At 38.9% G+C, this 20,023-nt stretch overlaps 1 protein-coding gene across 1 annotated transcript; it reads left to right on the plus strand.

Annotated features, from left to right (window-relative positions):
• Positions 1–546: 546 nt before the first annotated feature.
• Positions 547–14,498, plus strand: LOC117328700 (acid-sensing ion channel 1B-like). The gene is made up of 7 exons (XM_033886193.1): positions 547–1,080; positions 1,902–2,467; positions 3,912–4,007; positions 5,593–5,773; positions 10,736–10,886; positions 11,349–11,440; positions 11,670–14,498. Exons 2-7 carry the CDS (start codon positions 2,357–2,359, stop codon positions 11,792–11,794), a joined length of 756 nt encoding a protein of 251 aa, XP_033742084.1. The 5' UTR covers positions 547–1,080; positions 1,902–2,356; the 3' UTR covers positions 11,795–14,498.
• The last annotated feature ends 5,525 nt before the right edge of the window (positions 14,499–20,023 follow it).

Raw genomic sequence — 20,023 nt, forward strand, 5'->3', positions numbered from 1 at the left:
GTTATATAAGTGTTAGGACTTGTCGTTATATAAGTGTAATGACACGTCGTTATATAAGTGTAATAACACGTCGTTATATAAGTGTAATAACACGTCGTTATATAAGTGTAATGACACGTCGTTATATAAGTGTAAGAACACGTCGTTATATAAATGTAAGAACACGTATATAAGGAGAATGAAGACGGTAATTATGAAATCTTTAACGACCAGTGAAGGAAATACGACACATAAGACAGATTGTAATAAAGTGTTACCGCTCTCTATCGCGTGACTTTGAATGCGCATTCAAGCTGGTGTTTTTTTGTTTATACAAGTTTATATAATAACAGAGCTCAAATGCTCTTGGGAAATATAAGTGATGCCTGTGTTTGAAGTGAGACGCCACCCGTTTATACATTTACAATAATTAATTGTTGTATGACGCTCGGACCGGTGATGGAGCAGGCGCAGCACTGTCCCCACTATCGATCTGTACTCGGGTACTAGCTCGGTAGGCGCTGTATCTACCGGTCATAGTTATACAGGTGTTCTCACGGACTGAGGTGTCGGTGTTTTACATCTGATAGCACATGAAACACTCCTGTATATTTTCAATAGATTTATTCATCAACTTTACACATTGCGACATATTTTAAAGTGTACCATACCAGGTAGTAGCTTGGAATTTTCTCTTGATTTCTCGAACTTGAAGATAAAAACTGTGTTTGGAAAAAGTGACAAAGCAAACATGAAAAAGATCAAAGTGAAACCGGCGGTAAACAGCATCATGAGAAAGATGAGCACTCAAAAGAAAATGTCGACGAAACAGTCGTCTACTTTAGACGAGCCTCCTGTTTACTCCGTGACGGAACCTGCTCTTCCATCCCAACAAGTTGCTGTATCCATGGGTTATGGGACGGACACGATAGTTGCGCCAATGTCAGAGAAACCGCCGCTACAAGAAAAAGCGTCGAACGAGCGGCCTAGTCCTTTTCTTCCAGACACAAATGTCCAGACATTGTGGCATTCCTTCCGATCCAACACAACCATGCATGGACTGAAATACGCGAGTGATATACACAAGTACAAACTCCGAGGGTAAGTTCATATACATTGTATTGGTTTTTTTCGGGATTACAGCAATAGTCATATAGTTTAAATAACTCTAATTAATCTACTCTACTCTACATAAAAGTAACTGTTTAGATTGATTATATACCCCAATTCGCCTTGATTTCGGAGAACTGTTATTTAGTCGTGTGCTAGGCTGGAAACTATAACACCCATACTGAACTAAAGCACATCTGTGATCGGGTGTTTCCGCGGAGCCAATCAGGCGAGAAGTGGGCGGATCTACATTAACAGAATTCGCCGCCAATTTCCAAGCGATGCCATAGATCGGTGGAGCTTTTTATCGAACGTTTCTCCTATGTGCAGACGACAAAATTCAACTTTATATTGGATTATCAAGGTTTTCTGATTAAATGAAAGTGATCTAAAATTTTGCTGAAGTTCATACCAAAGGGCCAATTGGCCTGCATCACTCATCTGGCATTCACTACTTTAATGATTCATACAGGGTTACGGCAAATCTAGGGTACTAAAATTCATTGCAACAGGAAACGGCGCAGTACATGTCAAATATTTAGCTAGATTATGATATAAATTGTTATATAACACCCTAACCTATGGTATATGGATCAACATCCAACAGTGAGCTCCCCATATTAAAAGTTCTCGCGAAGCATACAGACGTATGTCGATCAAAAATTGACAAGTTGTGATAATTACAGGTTCACAAAACAAACTACCAGTATGCCTGTTTGTCTTTATTATCGCATGGAGAAACCTTTCTCTTGTGACTATGAAGATGATGTTGCTACCCGAGTTGACTTTATACTCCTTCAATCTAATTCCAGGGTCATCTGGATAGCGGCGCTGCTTTGTATGGGTAGTTTGCTGATATACACTTGCGTCGACCTCTTCAACAAGTACATACAACACACAACGATATCAAACATCAAGGTAGAACTCGTGGACGAGCTGTCCTTCCCTTCCATCACTTTCTGTAATCTGTCACCGTACAAGAAGTCTGCACTTAACTCCGACCCCGTTATGGACCACTACCTACTCACTTTGAGTAGAATGACAGCCTACGTGGAACCTATAGACTACGACCGTCCAGAATATAGTAACCTCTCGCGCCCTCTACCGGGGGATTGGATTTACAGTGTCTCCAATACAATAGAGGAGCTTTTCGGGGCATGTGTTGACATGCAAGACGTCATGAAGCATTGCGACGATGTGTTAACTCCAAAGTTGACCGACATGGGCCTGTGTTATACATTTAATAGTAGAGAATATATCAAGAAAAATGGAAGCCTGGTTAGCAACAACTACCGGAAGTACCAAGTCACTCGCGTTCTACATCATGGCTAACCAGGATGAATACGTATACAGTGATAACATGGGGGCAGGCATGAAGGTATTCTTTTATTCCTAATATGGTGTTCATCAACATTTCTTTACAAGAGAGAACAATCTAATAACAATACGTGAGTGATTTAGCAAAATAACCCGTTATTTACCTAGAGATGATTTAGCTATTTTCTGCAATAAAACCCATCTTGGGATATTGAAGTATATGTAGTTAGTTAGTTGAAAATGCTTACCGGCCCCTTGGCCGCGTTAAAGGTCATTAGGTCCAAACAATGACGAGTAAAAGCTTTGAGTAAAATGGGCAACAGATGAACCAACGAACCACGTACAATGTAAATATATATTGGTACATTCACGTCTAGTTTAAGATAAAAAATAAAACAGCTATGGTTTCTCAAATCATATAATGCACTCTCACAGCTTTCAGGGAGTTCGAAATTTTATATATGCTAACAGTTTTTTTTTTATATCCTAAAAATTGCTGTGCTGTTGTAAAAACTCTCTTGTAAGTTGTAGGTTAAAGCAACACAATAAAAAGTGTTAGCGTAAACCGGTCCATTGCACACAATGCACGGACGCTGGTCCTCATGCTTCAATAAGTAGGGTGCCTTACATATAGTCAAGCCGATAGGTCAACAACTGGTCATTGATTTGGCGATGTATCTGTGGGTGACTGGTCGAAAGGTAAAAAAAACTCTACCTGACTCCATCTGTATGTTCACCAGGCATTCTACAGACAATTCATTGGATTGTTTTAGATTGTTTAAACTACATTTATTTCAAAATTGCATTTTGCAATGAATATGTTTTGCTACATTTTCTAAAAAAAAACCCATATATATAAAAATTCGATTAAAAATAGAATGATGTTTTCTAATTCTTACACAAAAACAAATGCTGTCTAAGTTGTGTACTTTACCCCCCAGCTTAAGCTTCGTATTTTTTTTAATATTTAAAGCGGATATATAATTGAATCAAAAATGATAAAAAAACTCATCTGTCAGTGATTACCATAGACACGTCAGTACCACTGGTAATTAATTGTCATTGTTGTAAGTGTTTAAAGTCACACAATACTAGATTAGAAGGACATAAGAGAAGTACATCAAACTGAAACGTTAAATGGACATCAGGGTAAAAACAAATCAATTGCCGGTATGTGTTATATATACTTCCAATGATATGCCTATGCTATCCCGGTGGTTACAAGGCGGAGGAGACATAAGACGGTAGTATGTAATCACATGATTTTTATATAACGACATGTTTCCCTCGTGGTGCATTCGTGTAAAAAAATATCGATATTACGTCATACTCGTGCAGTTTATTGTTACATTCAACGGGAAACCATGACATGTCCTAGATTTACCTCTAAATGCTCACCTTCGGTGGTAATACATGATCGTATATCAAAGGATTTTGTCTATTTGTTACTATAAACATCCATTAGTATAAACAGCCCGGTAATTTCACATGTTTATTTGCATCAGATTGTTGTACACGATCCGGATGAGGAACCTGATACAGACAAAGGTTTCTTCGCCTCTCCTGGCTTCTCGTCCTACGCCTCTCTTCATCTCACCAAGGTATGAGTTACTGGTAAACAGCAAGGCTGTCAACAGATTAAAGTAAGATTAAACAGCTAAGCTGGTCACCAGTCTCCACAGTTTAACGCAAGATTAAACAGCTCAGCTGATCATCAGTCTCCACAGATTAACATAAGATTATATGAATATTATTATAAATGTAAAAAAAAACCTGTATCGGTAACTAATGCAAACAGATTAACATAACATATAGAAATTATCGATCGACAAATTAAAAGCTGTGTTAGTCACCAATGGAACAATACCAAAAACAAACTACTAGTGTTGTTTTAGCAGGTAAAAAGCTAAGCTAATAATGTACTTATTGGTATACTGACATTGCAGCTTATCTCTCCAGTAAATGAAATGCGAAAACAAGTTTATCGTTATTTTGGCACTGCATATTTGAACCAATGGATTCCATTAGAAGGCAAATGTAGAGCTGTAAAATGCTTTGGATTAAATATCGACAAGAAGCTGGCAATACCTTGGTGTTGAAACAATATGGCGGGCTTGATGACTAACGCCAACTTTGTTCAATACTGTCTTCTTTAGCAAGTAGGATATTAGAATTGTATCTGCTGCCCCGATGGAATGAATTGCTAGAGGCGAATAAAATTAGGATGTTATCTTCTGTCTTCTCTCTTCCCATAACTATGCCTCACTTTTGACCTTTAGTTGAGCCTTCGCCCCTTTGAGGTGGACTTTGAATTATCTCCCCTGGCCGAGACATACAAGAGTCTATAAAATGTTATCGTAGCTTGGGTGTTGATGTGTATTGGTCACTGACTGGCCTGTATGTTATACAAATGTTTTTAACGCCATGAATTGGTGGGTATTTATATATTGCAGCGAAGGAATCACCTTTATTACTGTACTAATAGCATTTGGTTTTAACGGCGTTATCCGGATAAGTCAATGTAAATGTTAAACGACTGAAAAGAGTCAATGAATTTAGAGAAAACATCGAATGCTGACATTTGTTGACAATAAAAACACACACTTAAGGAAAGGGTCTACGTTAGCTAAGTGTGGTTTTTGTTTAGTAGCCAGCCTTTTTGGGAGAGGGACGACTGGTTCACCGGTTTTTAGTATAATGTGACCGGGAAGGGGGTCGTGTTAGGTGTCGTCAGTATTTATGTGACTTTGAAGGGTGTCCTTCTGGGCGAGTATAATGTGACCGAGTAGGGAGTCATGTTGTGTGACGTCAGTTTTTATGTGACTTGGTAGGGTGTCCTGTTGGGTGTCTTCAGTATTTATGTGACTTGGAAGGGTGTCCTTCTGGGTGAGTATAATGTGACCTAGTAGGGTGTCCTGCTGGGTGTCTTCGGCAGTCCTTGAATATCGAATAAACTGGGACATGTAACAACGTAGGTAGGTGATGTGGAATGTTCCTATCCAGAAACAGAAAGTTGACAATTGGGGAATTTGAATCATCACGCTTATCATACAGCTTATTGTAAGCTGTCTCGGTTAGTATACTCCAGTTGGTATATATATTGTTACTTCCAAGACAATAGGTTTTATATAGGCGACGTATTTATAACTTACTTCCCATGTGATCTCGATCCTATTTTGTTACCAGTACAAGTACATGCCGTATCCATACCAGTCCATGGGAGGAGGCTACTGCCTTAACACCAAAGATGTCGACTTCAAGAACCAACTGGAATTTCACGAGACGTACAGTCGTAAAGCGTGTCTGAGGGAATGTAAATACCGTTTCTTAGTCAGCACATGTGGTTGCCAGGCAGCAACTGACTTCGGTAAGTACCTGTGGTTTCCAGGCGCCAACTGACTTCGGTAAGTACTTGCAATTGTGGTTGCCAGGCAGCAGCTGATTTGGTAAATACCTGTGGTTGCCAGGCGCCAACTGACTTCGGTAAGTACCTGTGGTTGCCAGGCAGCAACTTACTTCGGTTAGTACCTATGGTTGCCAGGCGCCAACTGACTTCAGTAAGTACCTGTGGTTGCCAGGCGCCAACTGACTTCGGTAAGTACCTGTGGTTGCCAGGCAGCAACTGACTTCGGTAAGTACCCAAGGTTGCCGGGCGCCAACTGACTTCAGTAAGTAGCTGTGGCTGCCAGGCGCTAAATTACTTTGGTAAGTACCTGTGGTTGCCAAGCGCTAAATTACTTCGGTAAGTACCTGTGGTTGCCGGGCGCCAACTGACTTCGGTAAGCAACTGTGGTTGCCAGGCACCAACTGACTTCGGTAAGTACCTGTGGTTGCCAGGCGCCAACTGACTTGGGTAAGTACCTGTGGTTGCCAGGCGCCAACTGACTTCGGTAAGTACCTGTGGTTGCCAGGCAGCAACTGACTTCGGTAAGTACCTATGGTTGCCGGGCGCCAACTGACTTCAGTAAGTAGCTGTGGCTGCCAGGCGCTAAATTACTTCGGTAAGTACCTGTGGTTGCCAGGCACTAAATTTGGTCGGTAAGTACCTGTGGTTGCCAGGCGCCAACTGACTTCGGTAAGTACCTGTGGGTGCCAGGCAGCAACTGACTTCGGTAAGTACCTGTGGTTGCCAGGCACTAAATTTGGTCGGTAAGTACCTGTGGTTGCCAGGCGCCAACTGACTTCGGTAAGTACCTGTGGTTGCCAGGCGCCAACTGACTTCGGTAAGTATACCTGTGGTTGCCAGGCGCCAACTGACTTCGGTAAGTAGCTGTGGTTACCAGGCGCCAACTGACTTCGGTAAGTACCTGTGGTTGCCAGGCAGCAACTTACTTCGGTAAGTACCTTTGGTTGCCAGGCGCTAACTGACTTCAGTAAGTAGCTGTGGCTGCCAGGCGCTAAATTACTTGTGTAAGTACCTGTGGTTGCCAGGCACTAAATTCGGTCGGTAAGTACCTGTGGTTGCCAGGCGCCAACTGACTTCGGTAAGTACCTGTGGTTGCTAGGCACCAACTGACTCATCGGTAAGTAGCTGTGGCTACACTCATCGATCGTAATGTTTTCATTCGTTCAACAGATTCATTAATACACGTTGTATTCATATTCCTTCATTTTTACTAGAAATTTGCGAATAGACCAGGACACGTCACTAGTTCCCATATATTTTACAAAAAAATACCGCACAAATCTATATAATAATCAGAAAAAAAGAAGTCGATAATTATAAGATTGGTGTTATTAACATGGTAAGTAAGAGTTGACCCAGTGGGAAACCGCTGATAGAAAGTCTCCTTAATATCGGAATACAACATTTGGAACTCTTTAAACGGAGCGGTTAAGAACAAGAAAACAATATAATGTCATCGTCCTCCGGACTAGGTGTGCTACAATGATATGTAATATAGTTCCCACACCAGAATTTGGAATGAGTTATCCAGGTATACTCGAAAAGTGCCGTGTGTAACGTTGAAAATGGAAACCCATGGAAAATGGAACAGGGTTCCATTTTCCACGGGGGTATCTTTTCAACGGTACACCTTGTACTTGATTTATGCAGGTATCGGGGACATTAATTTTGACCCATGTAGAGAAAAACCCAATATTAAAATACATTTGTCTGCGGTCAAACTTGTTATCGACTATAACGTAGGTTTGTTCAACGAAAGATAACTCCGTTTGTGTCAGCCATGTACCATTCATCAGCTCGATATATATTTCAATATACAAGTTTGATGAGCCCAGTATACATATATTATATACTTGATGCTGTTTCATCATTTGTGTATAAAAATGTAACCAGATTTATCTTTAAACTTATATGATATAATATTTTGTATATTTCTCTTACTTTCGTTCTCTGTTGAATTTTAATATGACCGCTATTGTTATCTGGTGCATATTTTGGTATTGTTATGCGTCCTACAATGTATTCATATGATAATATGATCTAATGAGGGTGTTTACGATTAATGTAGTCATTTAATCGCAATTTTTCTCGTGCTGTTTAGATTAGTTTAATACTAGCTTTATAATAATTCGTGATGGCAGGGGTACAATCTAATCCGTTCAACCGTGTTATCCAAATCGTTTATCTATAACAGGATCAGAAAGAATCTGTACACTGAGAGAATATGCCCAATGCTATGATGTATACGCAGGTAGGTTTTAAAGATGGTGAGTTAGTATTTCGATGTATTTTTTATTATTTAGTAGAACTTTGTTAGTGCGTATTTTCTTCTTCATTTTTTGTATGTGTGTATTTAGTAGAAGTTTGTTAGTGTGTATTTGTTGTATTAAGTAGAGGTTTGTTTGTGTGCATGTTTTGTATATAGTAGAACATTGTCAGTGTTTGTTTTATTTAGTAGAACGTTGTTAATGTGTATTTATTGTAGAACTTTGTTAGTGTGCATGCTTTGTATTTTGTAGAATTTTGTTAGTGTTTTTGTTTGTTTTTGTTTTGCATTTGTAAAACATTGTGAGTGTTTATTTTTGTATGTTGTAGAACGTTGTTATTGTGTATTTGTTGTATTTTTTAGATTTTTTTTTCATTAGTAGAACATTGTTAGTGTGTTTTTTTGTATTTAGTAGAATGTTGTTATTGTGTATTGTGCGTTTTTTTTTTTGCTTTAGTAGAACATCTTCAGTGTGTACTTTTGTTTTTGTATAACATTGTATTTGTTCATTGTTTTTTGTGTTTATTAGAACATTGTTAATGTTTATATATTTTTTTGTATTTAGTAGAAGTTTGTGAGTGTGTTTGTTGTCTTTAGTAAAACATTGTTTGTGTGTATTTTTGTATTTGTAGAACAATGTATGTGCGTTTTTTTTGTATTAGTTGAACATCTTTAGTGTGTACTTTTTTGTAGAACATTGTATTTGTTCATTGTTTTTTGTGTTTATTAGAACATTGTTAGTGTGTATTTTTTGTATTGAATAGAACTTTGCAAGTGTGTGTTTTCTGTATGTAGTTGAACATTTATAGTGTATATTTTTTTGTAGAACAATGTAAATGTATTTTTTCCTTTGTAGAACATTGTTAGTGTTGTTTTTTTGTATTTAGAAGAACATAGTGAGTGTGTATTTTTTTTTTTTTGTAGTCAAATTTTAGTGTGTATTTTTCGTATTTAGTAGAAGTTTGTTTGTGTGTATTTTTTTGCTTTTAGTAGAATATTTTTTAAGTGTGTATTTTTTTTTGTATTTAGTAGAATATTGTTAGTTTGTACCTTTTGTATTTAGTAGAACATTGATGTGTAGTTCTTTGTGTTTATGTCTTTTTGTGTCTTTTGTGTTATTTTCAGTACAGAGAGTATACATATGTATGAAATATATACTGTTTCAATAGTTATCGCTATACTGACGAAATAACATATCAATGTATTATATTTTTTTACGGTCCATCAGCAGCTTGAGTCATTTAGTTTCAAGCAACACCTTGACCGGAGTAGAAGGGCATTAAAAAAAGTCACCCTCAAAATGAATTAATAAAATGTAAAGATCTAAAAAAAATAGTTAAATAAAAAATAAATGCTTGCACTACCAATCTTTCTGAACAGTGTATTTCTTGTTACTCATGTTGGCGTTTGGTAGTGAATTCTCGGAAATCTAAAGTGGTGCATTCTACACAAATTAATATACCGATTACTAATGTCAATTAATCTGTAAAATAAACTGTTACGGTAAGCCTCAGGGACTGAAAATCATCCAGAAGTGTCTACCACCTGCAATCTCAAGGGATTGCATAAAAGACACACAAAACATACCTTTCAAAACAATGGAGAAATCCATTGAATGTGCTGTTCTACTGAAATAAACATCGACGTAAAGGTGGTACAGAAATGTTCATCAAACAGAACCTACCTGGATTGTGACCAAGTTACGATGTAGTGCCCTTTTTATATTACACAAATAATTCCTTTAGATGAACAGTTTTTTCCATTTTGCACAAACTCAATGGAGACGTTAACTCTGTAATTCTCCTATGTATAGCCACCTAGAACTAAGTTTCTTTCACAAAAGTAAAACTCATTTAATACTTTGAAAGAATGTGATAATCATAAGATGTTTTATTCTTTATCAGACAGCCAAGATACAAATGTACTCGGTATTAGTTACATAAGATTGTTATCAATTTCACATACATTGTAGCTAGCCGTTTTATTTACTGATATTCAGACAAAATATATCTTATTATTTGGTATATCTTTTCTACAACATTAGGTGGGTGTTATTCAACTCACAACTATTGTTTTTAATCACGTGGTTCAATGCATTTTGATTGGCTTACGCTTGAAGGCCGCTTCACGATGTCCTGGAAATGATAAGTAGTTCGCAGTTGTTTGTAATATTCTTGAAAATTTATATGCAGTAGATTTTTATCAATTAATTGATTTTAAAGAATAAACCTACTTACATGTATTATTTTGTGAGGGATTGTAATAAATTGTAATATTTTTATACATTTCCAAATTTGTCAGTTTTGCATATTAATTAGCGGCATTTGAAATTAGGTCATATCCTTACATCACCTGATATTGTGAAGAACACACGTTGACACAAAACAGGTCATTTCATTCTCAAAACAGTTTTTATATTGTGTTAGAAACAGGTTACACAAACTTATGGTTTCTGTATATTGTGTTTCTTTCACTCTCGTTAGTTATTTTCCAAAAGTTATAAAAAGCCAATGTAAACCTGTATTATTTTGATATATCTACACGTAGACGAAGGAACTGACCAAATCTAGAGTGTCATTAATGACCTGATGTTAATGATCGTATGACTCAAATATCCGGTTTTAATGTATAACACGTGACATTTGTTTTCACACCAGCGTACTATGGCCGGAACATGACCCTACAGAACGCCTGTCGGTGTTCGATTCCCTGCGAGTTTAACACTTACAGTGCCTCCGTTACCACAGCCTACTTCCCATCCAAGCCCAACGACTACTTCTTCCAACAAATGGGGTTCAAAGATATGAGGTGACGTAAATGTTTGTTGTCCTGTATTATAATCAGGTATACGAATTTGTTTGTACGTTATTACATTCTTTAATTACCCATTCAGGTATACCGATTAGTTATACTACAATACTACACTGCTACAGCATTGTACCACCTAATTACATATTACTCATTAAAATTATACTACATCACTACATTACTACAGAATTGTGCCACCTAACTACATAGTACGCTACTACGATACATGAATTTAAGTATGTATTGGCCTAGAAAGAACACCAAAAAATATCTGATAGCGTTCAAATTATCTAATACTCAAAACGTCTCGGATGGATTATGTATTTACTGTACTTCCCTTTTACAGTTCAACATTTTGAATGTCTAACCTCCCATCTCTGCCATAAGTACATGTACAAATCTGTCAAGCAACTCATATGATTTAATTACATAATAGAAGATACCATAATTCGCTGTCAACAGGGCAAACTTTATGGAGGTGAGGGTTTTCTTCGACACACTGAGCTACCTGAAGGTCGAGTACCAAGCAGAGTATGACCTTGAAAAAATCGTTGGTATGTAAAGAACTCTCCCCACTCTCCCCATTTGTTCGGCATTATTTGCCTTGTGATATCAATGAACACCTCAAAGTTCTGGCTCGCCGCGCCCGTTGGTAATCGGAATTATAGACTTCTTTGAAAACAGTTTTTTGTTAAACCCAGCGCAAGTGCGCATATCTTTGGTTCTAAAGTGAATGATGTTCGTGAGTCAAGTGTATGTATATATAAATGTTTATATTTACAGCGACTCTTGGAGGCCAGATGGGAATATTCCTTGGTGCCAGTCTGCTGACACTGTCGGAACTTATAGAATTCCTGTTGATGGCTGCCCTCGTGTGTTGTAAAAGAATCACCAAGAAAAAGCGATAAACATATAACACAAAGAGAGGTTTCTGCCGACAGTTTCACCTGATTAATCATCACCTTTGTCAGTTTTCTTGGAAATATTCTGTGATCTGTGATCAACGATAAGTTTGCGTTTAAGCAATATCGCCATCAGGTCTTTGTACCACGCCTTCTCGACGTCATTTCTTGCGGTGTAGTGATCCTGAAGCGTTTTCAAATCACAAACCCGTTAACCATGCATTGGAAAATTCCACGTGTTCAAACGGATCTTTATGTGCTCTTTTGAAAAATTTAAAAAGATCATTCGAGTTAACTGAAACTCATATTTCTTCAAGATATATTGTTTTCATTGGTCGATGTAGCTCGATTCATCAGAAATGTATTGGACCGTTTTCATTCACAAAGCCACTTCAATAGACAACAGAGCTTATATAAATAGCGTGTATGGTGCGAAACCCAAATCTCATTGACTTCTCAGAGTTTTGCGCGAGAGCAATGAACCTCAAATGAATCTCTTCTCGCAGTTTTTGTATGTTGTAATTCATGCGGATATTATTACACAAGGAACACGTGTAACAAATGAAAATATTTAAGACATTCATAACAGTGATTGGCCTTTTATTATATCTTTATATATAGATGATACTCCTGTCTATGTCTTTCCCAACGAAGAGGATATTTTGTATCGAACCCATAGTACTTTCTCTGCTGTATATCACATAATGTTTTGATGTCCCTACCAATTCGTGTATGAAATAAGACAATTACAGATCGTATTTGTAATATATATTAACATATTGATCAGTTTTATGATTTTCTATTGATGCAACGGATTGTGTTGTTTACTTAATATTCCATGTTACTAATTGTCCTATAATCTACATCAGCTTGTGACTGATTATCCTACAATCTACATCAGCCTGTGAGTCATTATCCTATAATCTACATCAGCTTGTGACTCATTATCCTATAATCTACATCAGCTTGTGACTGATTATCCTACAATCTACATTAGCCTGTGATTCATTATCCCATAATCTACATCAGCCTGTGATTCATTATCCTATAATCTACATCAGCTTGTGACTCATTATCCTATAATCTACATCAGCTTGTGACTCATTATCCTATAATCTACATCAGCCTGTGACTCATTATACTATAATCTACATCAATTTGTGACTCATTATCCTATAATCTACATCAGCCGTGACTCATTATACTATAATCTACATCAATATGTGACTCATTATCCTATAATCTACATCAGCCTGTGACTCATTATCCTATAATCTACATCAGCTTGTGACTCATTATCCTATAATCTACATCAGCTTGTGACTCATTATCCTATAATCTACATCAGCTTGTGACTCATTATCCTACAATCTACATCAGCCTGTGACTCATTATCCTATAATCTACATCAATTTGTGACTCATTATCCTATAATCTACATCAGCCTGTGACTCATTATCCTATAATCTACATCAGCCTGTGACTCATTATCCTATAATCTACATCAGTTTGTGACTCATTATCCTATAATTACCATCAGCTTGTGACTCATTATCCTATAATCTACATCAGCTTGTGACTCATTATCCTATAATCTACATCAGTTTGTGACTCATTATCCTATAATTACCATCAGCTTGTGACTCATTATCCTACAATCTACATCAGCTTGTGACTCATTATCCTATAATCTACATCAATTTTTGACTCATTATCCTATAATTTACATCAGCTTGTGACTCATTATCCTATAATCTACATCAGCCTGTGACTCATTATCCTATAATTACCATCAGTTTGTGACTCATTATACTATAATCTACATCAGCCCGTTACTAATTATCCTATAATCTACTTCAGATTTCGTGCATTTTGACAGCAAGGTATCGTTTCTTCCATATATCGAATGGTTTAAACAATATGCCTCCAGGCACTGTTTTTAATGTAACAATGTCCTGCACTGTAATTTCAATTTCAATTCGTTTATTAACCTTGAGCTTTACAGCTCATCAGTACAAACATGTATAACAATTCATAAAATGAACATTAAATCATACTTTTCCGTAGTTGTGTGGCATCATATATATATTCATTTTTAGATTTTATTAATTAATCTGTGAAATTCGTTGTATATATTAATTGGGTCAACTTGAATACGGATGCTTTTTTTCAGTAGTCCGTTTTAATACATCTTGATCTTAGGGATTGAAAGAATTTGCAAATTAACAGAAAGTGATACTCGTCTTCTATGTCGCCAGAGTTACAAATTCTACACAGACGTTCATTTCTTGCAATATATCCATAACGTCCTGTTTCAACATGAAGGGTATGTGCCGATAGACGAATTCTAGTCAAAGAAATTATATTACGTTTTTTTTTGTTTTTTTTTTACATAAATAATATTGTAGTGAGATGTTATCTACTAAATGTCAATACAAATTACATTTTGAGGAACTATCTAATAACTTATACATATCTTGTCTTGCAATATAAAAAATTCACATTTCACCGAAGCCAAGTGGAAAAAGTTTATCTTTGACAAAAGTTACCCAATTAGAGGCATTATTACTTTTTTGGCATATACATTAGTTCCTCGTACGCAGCTTTGAGATACAGTTAATTCTTAGTGTTGAATAGCTTAAACCAATACTTAATCAAATTATAATGCAGTGTATATACAATTGGGAAAATATATCCAGTTCAAAATATACCATAACAGTGCTTGTTGTTTTTTTAACATGTGATATCCTTTTGCAAAATTCAAAAGTTGTATCTTTTCAGTGTCAATAGCCTTGCAGGCACTCCATACTTCAGATGCATAGCATAGTATACATTTCACATATGTATCAAACAGGTTTACAAGTGTAACACAGCTCAATTACATAGAATTACATTTTGAAAACAGTGCAAATACAGCTTTTCGCCCTTGGTCAGATAATTGTTTTTGTATTGGGTTAAACTTGTTGGTGAATCTAAAAACAGCTCCTAAATATGCGACTTGGAGATGTTCACCATTATAAAACCACTTATCATCTTTATGTAATTTGCCACTTTTTCTAAAAACATTTTTTTTCGGTTTTTCCACATTTAGAGTTAGGCTCCGTGTTTGAGAATAGTTTCGAAGTTTATCCAACATATTCTGTAAGTCATCGAGTTTCAGCAAGCAAGACCAAATCATCAGCATACATCATTAGAAAAAGGCTTAACACTCCAAACTGGTAATCTTTCGCTTCAGATTCGATAAAATATTTTTCAAAATCATTTACCTATAGGGAAAACATAATAGGCGACATGATTTCGCCTTGGGCTAGGCCCATATTATTAACAAAAATATATGAACATCTTCCATTAAAGGTGACACATGATTTCACCTGACTATACATTGATTTGATTGTTTTAAGAAATTTTCCTCTGATACCAAATTGAGATAACTTATACCATAACTTATAGCATGTAGTGCGAAGATAGCATCCACAGTGCTTAAATCAGGGCCAAACCCAAACTGGGCATCTGAAATCACATCATTGGTTTCTGACCATTCTATGAGACGGGTATTTAAAATAGATGTGAAATGTTTTGCCATACAACTTAGAAGACTAATGCCTCTGTAGTTATTGGGGTCACTACGATCTCCTTTCTTAGGGACTGGTGTAATGATCGCATTTGACCAAACCTCAGGAAAAATACCCGAATTCAAGAATATTGAAGAATTCAAAAATAATCAACAAAAACAGGATTCAGATATCAACTGAATTCAATAAGATATTCGTTAAGAATACCATACATACCATGGGATTTGCCTCTTTTCAGACAATTAATAGCTTTTTGGATTTCCTCAATAGTAATAGGCCGGTCCAGTTCATCAGACACTGCCAGCCCATCGTCAAGCAAAACTCTAGGTTTGGCCTGTTTATTATCATTAACAGATTAATCCTTAAAATGACTATACAATTCCGACAGCTGTACTGTGGGATTAATACGTGTCTTTGATGAAATGTTTTTATAAAAATATCTAGGGTTTGTTTTTCTTAGATGCTCCAACACATCGCCTTCTACCTTCCTACACAATAATTTACGCTTCCTCTCGGCTAATAACTGTTCATGATTATCACGAGAATTGTCTCTGTTAAAAACACTTAGCTTTGACAAATAAGTACGCCTTAGGCGTATACCCAAACCATGGTTTGTTTTCATTGGATACACGTCACTGTGACCTGCTGACTACTGACCCTGTCGCACGTGCTGACCTGTCTGGACGCTCAGATTGCCCGGCTGTAGTAAATAGGGATAGTAATAGTAAATCCACCAACTCATGCGTGACATTGTATTCATAGACTCTAAAGGAATGTCCCCATCAATATTGGCAGCAGAATGAATCATATCAATATTATCCCAAATAACAATAAGACATTGGTTTTTCAAGGCATCATCCCATTTGAAAATAGGTCTCTTAGTGCCAGATATACAGTGTAGCTATATCAGGATTGTCAAGTGGTAAAGTTGACTGTAAATGTAGAGGGGCGTGGTCTGAAAATTCACTAAAGCTACAAACAATGAATTTCTCAATAATTGGAACAACCTTTGGTTGAACAATAAGATAGTCAATTACACTCGTACCGTTTCTATCAAAGAATGTAAAATCACTTGAAAAATTGTATTTATCTCTTCTGTTCATTATACAACGTAGGCTAGTAGCCTTATTAATTCAATACTGTATCAGGGTTAACTCGTATACCAATATCAACATTGGAATACATGTACAATCATAACCATAGACACCAAGAGAAAAATCATAAGGTATCCAACAATCTGTCAAAAAAATTATATCATATGTTTTAATAAAGTTAGCAAAGGATCTACCCTCAAGTTTATTACCGAGGCCACCATTAATGTTCCAAGACAATGCTAGTATTTGTTATGCATCTGGCCAGTCTCTACGAGTTCCTATTTTTCCCCCTTTACGTCCGTTTTTCGGATGGTTACTGGGTTCTGTCCCTGTGTAGAGGAATCCCTCGATGTACAGTTTGTCCATCATGATAACTGCCTTTCCCCCCACATCACGCGCGTGCTTACAGACAGGTCATAACTAGTACTGTTGTCGGGCTACCTGTACGTCCTTACAGACAGGTCATAACTGTTGTCGGGCTACCTGTACGTCCTTACAGACAGGTCATAACTATTGTCGGGCTACCTGTACGTCCTTACAGACGGGTCATAACTGTTGTCGGGCTACCCGTACGTCCTTACAGACAGGTCATAACTGTTGTCGGGCTACCCGTACGTCCTTACAGACAGGTCATAACTATTGTCGGGCGTACGTCCTTACAGACAGGTCATAACTGTTGTCGGGCTACCCGTACGTCCTTACAGACAGGTCATTACTGTTGTCGGTCTACCTGTACTTCCTTACAGACAGGTCATAACTGTTGTCGGGCTACCTGTACGTCCTTACAGACGGGTCATAACTGTTGTCGGGCTACCCGTACGTCCTTACAGACGGGTCATAACTGTTGTCGGGCTACCCGTACGTCCTTACAGATAGGTCATAACTGTTGTCGGACTACCCGTACGTCCTTACAGACGGGTCATAACTGTTGTCGGGCGTACGTCCTTACAGACATGTCATAACTGTTGTCGGGCTACCCGTACGTCCTTACAGACAGGTCATAACTGTTGTCGGGCTACCCGTACGTCCTTACAGACAGGTCATAACTGTTGTCGGGCGTACGTCCTTACAGACAGGTCATAACTGTTGTCGGGCGTACGTCCTTTCAGACGGGTCATAGCTGTTGTCGGGCTACCCGTACGTCCTTACAGACAGGTCATAACTGTTGTCGGGCTACCTGTACGTCCTTACAGACGGGTCATAACTGTTGTCGGGCTACCTGTACGTCCTTACAGACGGGTCATAACTGTTGTCGGGCTACCTGTACGTCCTTACAGACAGGTCATAACTATTGTCGGGCTACCTGTACGTCCTTACAGACGGGTCATAACTGTTGTCGGGCTACCCGTACGTCCTTACAGACAGGTCATAACTGTTGTCGGGTTACCCGTACGTCCTTACAGACAGGTCATAACTGTTGTCGGGCTACCCGTACGTCCTTACAGACGGGTCATAACTGTTGTCGGGCTACCCGTACTTCCTTACAGACAGGTCATAACTGTTGTCGGGCTACCTGTACGTCCTTACAGACAGGTCATAACTGTTGTCGGGCTACCTGTACGTCCTTACAGAGGGGTCATAACTGTTGTCGGGCTACCTGTACGTCCTTACAGACAGGTCATAACTATTGTCGGGCTACCTGTACGTCCTTACAGACGGGTCATAACTGTTGTCGGGCTACCCGTACGTCCTTACAGACAGGTCATAACTGTTGTCGGGTTACCCGTACTTCCTTACAGACAGGTCATAACTGTTGTCGGGCTACCCGTACGTCCTTACAGACGGGTCATAACTGTTGTCGGGCTACCCGTACTTCCTTACAGACAGGTCATAACTGTTGTCGGGCTACCTGTACGTCCTTACAGACAGGTCATAACTGTTGTCGGGCTACCTGTACGTCCTTACAGACGGGTCATAACTGTTGTCGGGCTACCTGTACGTCCTTACAGACAGGTCATAACTGTTGTCGGGCTACCTGTACGTCCTTACAGACAGGTCATAACTATTGTCGGGCTACCTGTACGTCCTTACAGACAGGTCATAACTGTTGTCGGGCGTACGTCCTTACAGACAGGTCATAACTGTTGTCGGGCGTACGTCCTTTCAGACGGGTCATAACTGTTGTCGGGCTACCCGTACGTCCTTACAGACAGGTCATAACTATTGTCGGGCTACCTGTACGTTCTTACAGACGGGTCATAACTGTTGTCGGGCTACCTGTACGTCCTTACAGACGGGTCATAACTGTTGTCGGGCTACCTGTACGTCCTTACAGACAGGTCATAACTATTGTCGGGCTACCTGTACGTCCTTACAGACGGGTCATAACTGTTGTCGGGCTACCCGTACGTCCTTACAGACAGGTCATAACTGTTGTCGGGTTACCCGTACTTCCTTACAGACAGGTCATAACTGTTGTCGGGCTACCCGTACGTCCTTACAGACGGGTCATAACTGTTGTCGGGCTACCTGTACGTCCTTACAGACAGGTCATAACTGTTGTCGGGCTACCCGTACTTCCTTACAGACGGGTCATAACTGTTGTCGGGTTACCCGTACTTCCTTACAGACAGGTCATAACTGTTGTCGGGCTACCTGTACGTCCTTACAGACAGGTCATAACTGTTGTCGGGCTACCTGTACGTCCTTACAGACGGGTCATAACTGTTGTCGGGCTACCTGTACGTCCTTACAGACAGGTCATAACTATTGTCGGGCTACCTGTACGTCCTTACAGACGGGTCATAACTGTTGTCGGGCTACCCGTACGTCCTTACAGACAGGTCATAACTGTTGTCGGGTTATCCGTACTTCCTTACAGACAAGTCATAACTGTTGTCGGGCTACCCGTACGTCCTTACAGACGGGTCATAACTGTTGTCGGGCTACCCGTACTTCCTTACAGACAGGTCATAACTGTTGTCGGGTTACCCGTACTTCCTTACAGACAGGTCATAACTGTTGTCGGGCTACCTGTACGTCCTTACAGACAGGTCATAACTGTTGTCGGGTTACCTGTACGTCCTTACAGACAGGTCATAACTGTTGTCGGGCTACCTGTACGTCCTTACAGACAGGTCATAACTGTTGTCGGGCTACCTGTACGTCCTTACAGACGGGTCATAACTGTTGTCGGGCTACCCGTACGTGCTTACAGACAGGTCATAACTGTTGTCGGGCTACCCGTACGTCCTTACAGACGGGTCATTACTGTTGTCGGGCTACCTGTACGTCCTTACAGACGGGTCATAACTGTTGTCGGGCTACCTGTACGTCCTTACAGACGGGTCATAACTGTTGTCGGGCTACCTGTACGTCCTTACAGACGGGTCATAACTGTTGTCGGGCTACCTGTACGTCCTTACAGACAGGTCATAACTGTTGTCGGGCTACCTGTACGTCCTTACAGACATGTCATAACTATTGTCGGTCTACCTGTACGTCCTTACAGACATGTCATAACTGTTGTCGGGCTACCCGTACGTCCTTACAGACGGGTCATAACTATTGTCGGTCTACCTGTACGTCCTTACAGACATGTCATAACTATTGTCGGTCTACCTGTACGT

The sequence above is a fragment of the Pecten maximus genome, chromosome 6 (assembly GCF_902652985.1).
Source record: "Pecten maximus chromosome 6, xPecMax1.1, whole genome shotgun sequence".
Taxonomy (NCBI): Eukaryota; Metazoa; Mollusca; class Bivalvia; order Pectinida; family Pectinidae; genus Pecten; species Pecten maximus.

Excerpts from the sequence above, each read along its gene's own strand:
- LOC117328700 (XM_033886193.1), top strand. The coding sequence starts at position 2,357 with ATGGAAGCCTGGTTAGCAACAACTACCGGAAGTACCAAGTCACTCGCG. Across the intron at positions 2,468-3,911 it reads ACATGGGGGCAGGCATGAAG|ATTGTTGTACACGATCCGGA; the intron begins GTATTCTTTTAT and ends TATTTGCATCAG. Across the intron at positions 5,774-10,735 it reads CCAGGCAGCAACTGACTTCG|CGTACTATGGCCGGAACATG; the intron begins GTAAGTACCTGT and ends TTTTCACACCAG.